At 47.1% G+C, this 9,782-nt stretch overlaps 1 protein-coding gene across 1 annotated transcript; it reads right to left on the bottom strand.

Annotated features, from left to right (window-relative positions):
• Positions 1–827: 827 nt before the first annotated feature.
• Positions 828–9,401, bottom strand: LOC109402075 (uncharacterized; the record flags this gene model as incomplete). Its single annotated transcript, XM_062844052.1, is given in 3 exon segments — positions 828–1,998; positions 8,155–8,596; positions 8,781–9,401. Coding segments are annotated over 3 exon segments (1,410 nt in total), but the record flags the coding sequence as incomplete, so codon positions are not given.
• Between the last annotated feature and the right edge of the window lie 381 nt (positions 9,402–9,782).

The raw sequence follows: 9,782 nt of genomic DNA, 5'->3' as shown, positions 1-9,782 counted from the left end.
GTCATCGAATGACGTGCGGAATAAAACAAACTTGATAGAATTCTCGACAAACGAGAGATGTTAGAATTGACGGTCGTGATGAAATGCCCATCCCAGCAATGCCAATCTCACTCGGTTTGATGGAGTGTGACAATAATTTCCGCTAAACATCCAACAGTCACAACGGGTGGTCTCCACGCAGTCCTTTACAGGGTCCTAATTTGGGCCCTAAGCAACGTATGCTCGAGCCAAGCAAACGTTTCGTTGTTCGTTGCTGACTGTCTGATTGTGGCCGAGTGACGAATGATTGATTTCGGTTCGTCATGCAGCGAGAGCGGGCAGGAGCCATCATCACACATTTGATGCGCATCGCCCGAGGAGGTTTGCTTGCGCATCGCGTACTGATTACGCTGCAACTTGCTTAGGATTTTGGGTGGTCCACCAAATGCAACCTGATGACATGGACTTATCTTAATTTGTGTAGCGATTTTTGGTGAGAATTCAGTGATTTTATGGAAAAGTTCATTTGTTTCGGAATGGGGAGAAGATGATTGATGATAAAGTTGCTGGAGGCGATCTTCAGTACATTGTATTACATATTAAATTTGGACCAAGAAATATTTTTTGGAAATATTTAGAAACAGAGTTATTTGAGGTTACTCCAAATTAAGATTGGGATTCAGTATGGCATTTAAATTTCATAAGGATTCGTCATTGCCAAACAAATGTAGCTCTCGAATTACTTCCATCGCACACCGATTTGGCGATAATTTCAAAATTTTAATTTCTAAAGACAGGGCACAAAGAAGCAAACCATAACGAATTTTCTCACAAATCATAACTCCGTATTCAAGTATACACTGATATAGCATTTCTCCCGTACGCATAATTTATTATCATTTTATTTAGCACTGTGGCATCACTTTCATCTTAACCATATACACACTGGTGTATGTGAAACCCCTTCGAGATTCTCCCGTAACTCTGTGTTCCACTAAATTTACCTAACATTTAGAATATTGTTCTGATGTCCTACGTCCTACGCGCGGTTTTTTTGATAATCGGTTAACAATCTATTTCGTCTAACATAAAACTCCTATAAGTATACGCTATGAAATCATCTTTACCAGAAGATGGCGCTTATAGTTACGACTGCTATTCGTCGTCCTTCACTTAACATGGATAAAACCTATCCGAAACAACACAGCTCCCGTCTTCGTTAGGATTTCTGTAATATTTTATTTCTCTCCTAATAATCATCAGGTTAAGCTCTATAAGGCTCGCTCAATTTCAGTACTCGCCAGTTCGAATAGATGTATTTGAGTAACATTAGTATGTAGTAGTTTTATTTCACCTAATACTGTTCTCATACTTTTAAAAGTTGACGTTGATACCTCTGTTTCACGCGTTTCTGTAAGTACTTGTTTGTTATACTTTACCGTACGACCGCGTTATATTGTTTGCTAAAACTTCGTTGGTATAAACAAATATGGGGTGTACCTTGTCTAAATGTATATCGCAGTCTTATGCTTACTCGATAATGTTTAGTTTCACCTAGAAAATAGGAAAATTTGTTCCTAAACAGCAAACATCAACGTTCGTTCGATAATTCTCCATTATTGTAAAAATACATCTTCCGCTAGGCAACTATGGTTCATCTCCGGCCATACACCTACGCCGCCATACTTGGATTGGCTTCCACTACCTTCTTGGTGCGAAACCGCTTGATGGCGAACTCGATCAGCCAGGCAAATACGCACAGAAAAATGCACACCGACTGCGCGTGGATACAGATCGGATAGCTGTCGGTCCAGTCGCGAATCGCTCCAATTAGGGGCCCGAATGCAATCACAAACACCCCCTTGCCGACCATGTGCCACCCGAAGGCGGCCGGAAGTTTTTCCAGCGACGAGTACTCTGACACGCACAGGGTGAAGTTGGCCAGCGCGACGCCACGGAAGAATCCAGTGATCGACAGCCATACCATCAGCTCGGTGTAGGTTCGCTGGTGGGCCACAACTGGAATGAAGGAAAAGATTGAAATGCATTACTTGAATTCACTTAACAGTTGGGGGGATCTGCTCAACAGACACCTGAGAAGAAGATATATCAAGTAGTGGGGAACTACTTGAGTAGGTATTTTTTGTTAAATAGGCCAGGACTATAAAAAGACGATCGACACCACTCCATTCCGACCAAAGGTACTTTTAGTAATGACATTAGCCAGATCGACATCTAGCATAGCCAGTGCCTCTAGCAGAATTTGACCTCGATGGTTCGTGAAACGGCTTCCCCATTCCACGGCCCAGGCATTGAAGTCACCCACTATTACCACCGGCCTTCGCCCTGTCATAATACAGTCCAGTATCTGTGTAAACTGGTCGAGTGGAGGCGGAGGCGCATAACAGCTACAGAAGAAAACCCCGTTTGGCGACCACGAAACCCATAGGTAATAGGCAACAAGTTCTTGATGGGGTATTTACCCGTCGTTTATATCGCCGCCATTTTTCTGCCATTTTTCACCCATCCGCAACCCAATTGCCTTTGACGGCGAGAACTCGGTATGCGATCAATATGATGGCGATATCCGTCCCCCACACAGAAACTGTCTGACAACGCAGTTTCTGAGCTGTGGCATAGTGGTTAGGGTTCAGCTGCCTTACCGCATGCATTGTGATTTGTCAGCTGAGGCTTTTCTGAAGGCTGGGCATCTTGGACCTCCAGTTGGGTGCTTGTTGTTCGCGGATCTCTCGGAACAAATCAAACACGTGGGTGGATCGTGCAGCCTTGTGCTTTATGGGTTTCCTCGCTGCATCGCCTAGGTACACAAGGGTACACATATGTTTCCTGTCAGGGCATTTGCAGTTTCATGACTTGTGTCCTGATTCAGACACCTGCACTTCGTAATGTTGCCGCAGTGTTATGACGAGCTTCCGCGTTGGTGATCTCAACTAGGTTCTTCACCTTCAGAGCCGCCTCCACCGTAAGAGCTCTCACATGGACACTTTCGCCAGCTCTTCCGCCAGACTTTCGTAGGCGGTGTCCTTGCGCTCCTTGTCGCCCTCGAAGACCATTTCACCTGTAAGAGTACGTCTAATACTGCGAACGTCGGCTTCCAGATCCACGAGCTTGGCATCGCTCCTCATCGCCTTCGAAACTTCCGAGTACCGTCGTGCAGGGTGTCATTGGGCCAAAGCGGGTTGACATTGGGCCACTATTCTGCACGTTTAGAATACTACGAGAATGCATATTGTGTGCTAGACTACTAGAATACATAATTCTAAGATACTTTGCATCTACCGTCGGATTCTCTGACTTATATTGAATCCGTGGGATCGACGGACCAATGTTACCCTCTAGGCCCAATGTCACCCCGAACGGCGGTACTTGGATGTTCGGTCTGGATGACGCTGCATGCTTGGCACCTACCATTCTTCGTTTTCCAGGATTGGTGTCCCTACATTACTACAAATCCTCTGTAATTTTCGTTCTGCTCTTCCACTCAACTATGGTCCACAGGTGGTCCAGCTTCTGATCCGCCCAAACTTGTGGTTGCTGTGAGCCTAACAATGGTCGCAACCCCATCTTCAATCCAGGACGCCTGACTGGAGTCCGACTTATCGGCATTAAATACTGCAGGCTTTCGGGGTTAACAACCGCCTAACCTGATGGCTGCCGCGTATGCTTCTGCAAATTCTGCAATTGCCGAAAGCAGTCGCATCCGCTGCACTTTTTGGGCTACCCGCGAAAGCAAATGCCTTTTTCTGGGTAGACTTCGGAACTCTTGTCTTCGAGGGTTCTGCCGCTGCCATAGTTTGCATGGAATAACCCTAAATCGTGCCCATTGTCTCTCCATTCTAGTTATCCGGAAGGTATTGCTTCGCAGAGGGCTAGAGCTGTTCGCACTCTCGAGGTTTGCTGCCTAGCCATGTAGATACGGGCTTTGTGACTCGCTCTTTTAGGAGTATATCAAGGTATAGCGTTAGCGCATTGCCAGCACTGTATGGCGGGACAGGATTATCACCTCGCTGAAAAAGGCGACTCCAGAACACTGAGATGACTTTTTGATTGCTACTGATATAGCCACCACTCGAGTCAACGCGCCACCTCCTCTGTAGCTCCGAGACCAAAACCAGTGATTCTAGCAAACTGTGAAAAATTAGCATAAGTTAAAATTCACGAATAAAAAAATAAAGTAAGAAATATCTTCTCCAGCAACTCTGAAGACTGCTCGGTGGAAGATTGTAGTTAGGGTGCTGTTCAAGTCGCTGACGTCCAGCACAGGGTCGTCGAAGGGCGTCGCAGTGGCTACAAATATGGCCGCAGCTTTGGCTGGATAAACGATGAACTTAGTAGGCAGGCTGCAGTACATTTCTACAGTACAGCTATGAATTCCGAGGCCAACCCATCCCACCAATGTATAGTCGTCGGCTAGGTCGTCGGTATATAGGGCACTGCATTGTTTTGATTTTGTATGGAATTTTGACGTTTCTTGGCCTTGTTGTTTACAAAGTCTCTGTAAGAGTGAAAGAGAAGGAAAGAATTCCATGCAGTGGCCTATTGGAACTCGTGTGTGTTGAATTTCCTGCTTACTACCTCTCAGGTATTTTCCGACCCGAATGATCATTTTTGATTACTTAAAGGGTCGTTAATAAATAAACAAACAAACAAACCTCTCTGACAGTCAGTGGTCTATAGATCGGCGACATTGCATTGCTTATGGAAATGGGTCCTGATGATTTCGGCTACCTCTGGAGTCTCCTAGATAGACGACTTGCTTCTGAATCCCGTTCGGTGATGGCCGGCCACCGGAGTAAGCTGGGTGCTGACCACAGCGATAAGGTCAGAGTTTGCAATCTCTTTGAAGACGCAAGCCTGGTCGTCTTCTCTGGTCCTTTTAAGAAAGCGACTTTGTACGGGAAAGGTAACATACCGTCTTCTGTGTAATCAGATTCGACAGGAGTGAAGGGTTGTAGTACCGCGATCACTCAGGTGACATTGTTGTAGGTCGTGTTTCCTCTAGGCTGTCCTCTGCTCGACTGGGAATCTCGATTCCGTAGACTACAGATTACAGCATCATTCACCTGATGTGGTGTCGCATGACTAGGTCGCTGCGTAACCATTCGGATGTGCCACCGTTCCAAATGTTCTAGCGATAACGTCCATGTCGTTCGCAAAGCACACAAATTGACCGGATTTTGTGAAAATCGTTCCCCGGCTGTTGAGCCCGTCCCGTCGCATCACACCTTCCAGGGCGATGTTGTAGAGTAGGCATGAGAGTCCATCACCTTGTCGCCGTCCCCGGCGAGATTCAAATGAACTAGAGAGTTCACCCAAAACCCTTACGCAGTTTTGCACACCGTCCATCGTTGCTTTAATCAGTCTAGTCAGCTTCCCAGGAAAGCCGTTTTCTTCCATGATTCTCCATAGCTCTGAGCGGTCGATACTGTCGTATGCCGCTTTGAAGTCGATGAACAGGTGATGCGTTGGGACCTGGTATTCACGGCATTTCTGGAGGATTTGCCGTACGGTAAAGATCTGGTCCGTTGTCGACCGGCCGTCGATGAAGCCAGCTTGATAACTTCCCACGAACTCTTTCGTTTTAGGTGACAGACGACGGAAGATGATCTGGGATAGCACTTTGTAGGCAGCATTCGAAATAGTGATCGCCCTGAAGTTCTCACATTTCAAATGGTCGCCTTTCTTGTGAATGGGGCAGATTACCCCTTCCTTCCACTCCTCCGGTAGTTGTTCGGTTTCCCAGATCCTGACTATCACCGGATGCAGACAGGTGGCCAACTTTTCTGGGCCCATCTTGATGAGTTCAGCTGCGATACCATCCTTACCAGCTGCTTTGTTGGTTTTAAGCTGGTGAATGGCATCCTTAACTTCCCTCAGCAAGGGAGTTGGCTCATTTCCGTCCTCCGCTGCACTGGCGTCATCGTTTCTTCCGTTGCCGTGGGCTCCCGTGCCTACGCCGTTCAGGTGCTGATCGAAGTGCTGCTTCCATCTTTCGATCACCTCACGTCCGTCCGTCAAGATTTTTCGGCTCGCGGCACCAAGCCGTTGCGGGATGCGTTGAGCTTCTGATAGAACTTCCGTGTTTCCTGGGAACGACACAGCAGTTCTATTTCTTCACACTCTGCTTCTTCCAGGCGGCGCTTTTTCTCCCGAAAGAGGCGAGTCTGCTGTTTCCGCTCTTGCTGCAGCATTACCGCCCTCGCTGCGTTCTTCTCCTCCAAAACCGTTCTGCACTCTGATGGTGCTCTCTGCTGCGTCGTCGATGGCTGCTTTCACTGTACTCCAGCAGTCCTCTAGAGGGGCCTCATCGAGCTCGCCCTCGTCTAGCAACGCGGCTTCGAGATTCTGCGCGTATGCTGAGGCGACATCCAGTTGTTTCAGTCGCTCTAGGTTGTACCGTGGCGGTCGCTGGTACCGTACATTGTTGATGACGGAGAGTTTTGGGCGCAGTTTGACCAACACCAGATAGTGGTCGAAGTCGCCATCGACTTACGAAGTCTCAATGAGCCCTGCTTGAGGTCCCTATTGATGATCGACTTCGAGAAGGCTGCTGCACTGCCACCTTCTCGGTAGAAAGCCCATTTCTGCTCTTGGTCATGACCCTCATAAATCACACTACACTCATGATCGCTCCCGGTGCGCTAGCCGGGCAGAAAATAGAGTTCGTCTACCATTTCCCAAAAAAATGCCAATGAACAAAAGAAGTCCTGGAGCTAGTACGCGTTTGTAGTTCCATGGAGGAAACGTCGTTAGATGGAAGCAGATGAGTCCTTAATCGATGACAGGACGCCGAGAGTATCCCACTACTTTCCTGAGTAGAACTAAGCTGTAGAAGGCATTCAATCGAAGGAAATGATCGCCATCGCCGAGAGGCAGACAAGGCGCAAGCGGAAAACTATTTGCCGCGACAACAATAAGGCAATTACAAACTCCGAATGATTGCGTCCCGTTTTCGTACCATATTCGTACAGGTCCGTAGAGAAAAGAAGCTATTAGGATGTCGTGTCTACCAGATTAAAAAGACACGACGCAATGGGAGGATCGTCTTCATTCATCAACGATCAACAGATGAGCTGATGAACATTGACTCCCAATATAAACAGCCCAGTCTTTACAAGGTATCTCGTATATTGTTCATCCGGTGGTACCTTGTCCTTAAGATTGTATAAAAGATAACGTAGAGCCTTATCACTTTTATGCACCACGTGAAGATCTTGTCGACGAAGTGTTGCTTTTATTTGGTTCGTTATCCTGGGGTAAAACGGCAAGCTGATTCTTCTGACCATTTCTGGATTCTGATTGAGTGTAGTTGTGTTTCTGCGGTGATTTTTCTGTTTGTGCTTCCTCAAAATATTGCTTACACATTATCTGTCATATCCATTCACCTCGGCTGCAGTATAACTGTAGCCTCTATAGACTGTACTCCGTAGACAACCGAGGATTAAATGGCTGATTCAAGCAGCATTTCAGCCAGCTTGGCCCTCTGTCGTACCCAGAACTAAACTGCGATTCGTCATGTAACTCTCTCTGAACTGAAAAAATTAAAACCCATCGGTGGCACGAAGTGCCATATAAACACGTCCTTCTTCTTCTTCTTCTTCTTGGCGTAACGTCCTCATTGGGACAAAGCCTGCTTCTCAGCTTAGTGTTCTATGAGCACTTCCACAGTTATTAACTGAGAGCTTCCTCTGCCAATGACCATTTTGCATGCGTATATCGTGTGGCAGGCACGAAGATACTCTATGCCCAAGGAAGTCAAGGAAATTTCCTTTACGAAAAGATCCTGGACCGACCGGGAATCGAACCCGTCACCCTCAGCATGGTCATGCTGAATACCCGTGCGTTTACCGCCTCGGCTATATGGGCCCTTATAAACACGTCCGTTTGTCTCCAAATACGCCTAAAGGACAAGATAATCAATTTCCTATTGTCCTCTTGATGAGTCGATAATCTGTTGCAGAGCAAGTAATGGCACGTCTGGCTAAGTATGTAACTGAGGTCAGTATGTTCGTAACTGTCACACGATATGCAATTCCGAAAACGTGGAAGTACTTGAATTACCAAAGCTGAGAAGCAGTCTTTCACCAACGAGGACGTTACCTAAAAAATAAACAGATTCTTTTGCATTTATAATCCATTCCAGCTGATACTCACTCGATCTCGTGATAGCCACAAACACCAACGACGTCAAAAACAGCAACCGCTTCCGTATCTTCAGCTTATCGCCGATCGGTGGCACAATAATACGCGCCGCAATATCCGTCAGTGCCGACACCGACAAAAAGTACGCCGTTTCCGCCTTGCTGAAACCCAAACTGGACAGAAAGAACGGCGTCACCATTTTAAAGTTCATCTCCGCCACGTAGAAAATCGACAGCCCAAACAAGATGTTCAAATAGATCACATCCCGCAGCAGGCCCACATCCATCAGTGCGGTGAATCGTTGCAGAAAGGACACTTTCGGTTTTACCATCTCCAGCCCCAGTTCCGATTTGACCGTGTCGATGCGCTTGGGAGCACGTGCGAACGAACCGACGTGCGTATTTACGCGCCGAATGATTTCGTAGTCGACATCCTCCGCGTCGGCGTCGCCCGTCTGTGAGGGAGAGATGGGAAATAACGAAAAATGGGAAAATGGTTAGCTTTAGGGAAGCTTTTGCTCGTGCTGCCACCTATGTGTGAACCGAGTGAAACAGAAAAGCTCGTTCGTACAAGCTTGAGAGTTACTCGAACCGGTTAATTTCAAACGAAGGCGATCATCGTCATCGTATCATACTTACATCCACGTGAATGTGCATACAACTGCCGCTGCCGGTGAAATCGAGCGCCGAAAGCCTCGAGACAACCGATTCCCGTCGCTTCCTCAGCGCCAAGCTCATGCTGGCCGTCGATGTGATCCGTGGAAACGAGGGTCTCGTTCGCATACCACCAACCATCGGCGCAGCCTGGACGCTCACGCTGGACGTTATCCGAGGGAACGTGGGCCGCTTCGGTAACCCGTTCGGTTGCGGCGATGGACAATTCTCCGATAGTTTCCGGTCCCGACGCGGAAACAGTAGAGTCTTGATCTCCGGAAGACTGTCGTTGTCGCCGTCGTCTTCCTGTTCCAGGATGATACCCATGGCGGGCGCTTCCACCATCTCGATGTCGACCTCTTCCTCTATCAGGTGCCACTTGATGGGTTGCAGTAGGGTAGCCCCGACGGCGGCGTGCAAGGCCAGGCCGCTGAGTAGCAGGACCGCGCCCCGAAAGTCGTACGTTTCCAATAGAAAGCGTACTAGCTGGGGCATGATGAGCATTCCGAGAGCTGTGCCAGCCATTGAAAGGCCGACAGCCTGACCACGTTTCTTCGAGAAGTAGTGGTTGAGTGCGACGAAGGCGGCAGATGTGGCCAAACCGACGCCAATACCTGGAATAGCAACGAAAGAAATTTGAGATTTGTTACGGCTAAAATTGAAGCTTTTTCGATGGGTTAATGGTTGTTCAGTCAGTTCTTATGAATGTCATAAAAATTCTTATCACTCTTGGTGATGGCCATTGAAAGTTTGATATGTAATGCTAAATATCTTGCATTCGAGAACTCCGAAAAATCCAGCAAGCATTCTTAAGTAACGCAAAAAAACTGGTTAAGGATATTTCGAAATTCTAATGTCGGAACCAGAATAATTGGTAGAAGATCCTTAAAAGAACCGATGTTTACCTAATATATTTTCATTGGTTGATTTTATTTTAATTTTTTTTGTTCTGAACATTCTTTATACTTATATGTAAGTGGTTTGTCC

Source organism: Aedes albopictus, unplaced genomic scaffold (genome assembly GCF_035046485.1).
Source record: "Aedes albopictus strain Foshan unplaced genomic scaffold, AalbF5 HiC_scaffold_793, whole genome shotgun sequence".
In the NCBI taxonomy this organism is placed as follows: domain Eukaryota; kingdom Metazoa; phylum Arthropoda; class Insecta; order Diptera; family Culicidae; genus Aedes; species Aedes albopictus.
Note: the sequence above shows the minus strand (reverse complement) of the source record. Positions and strands in the feature narration are given on the sequence as shown.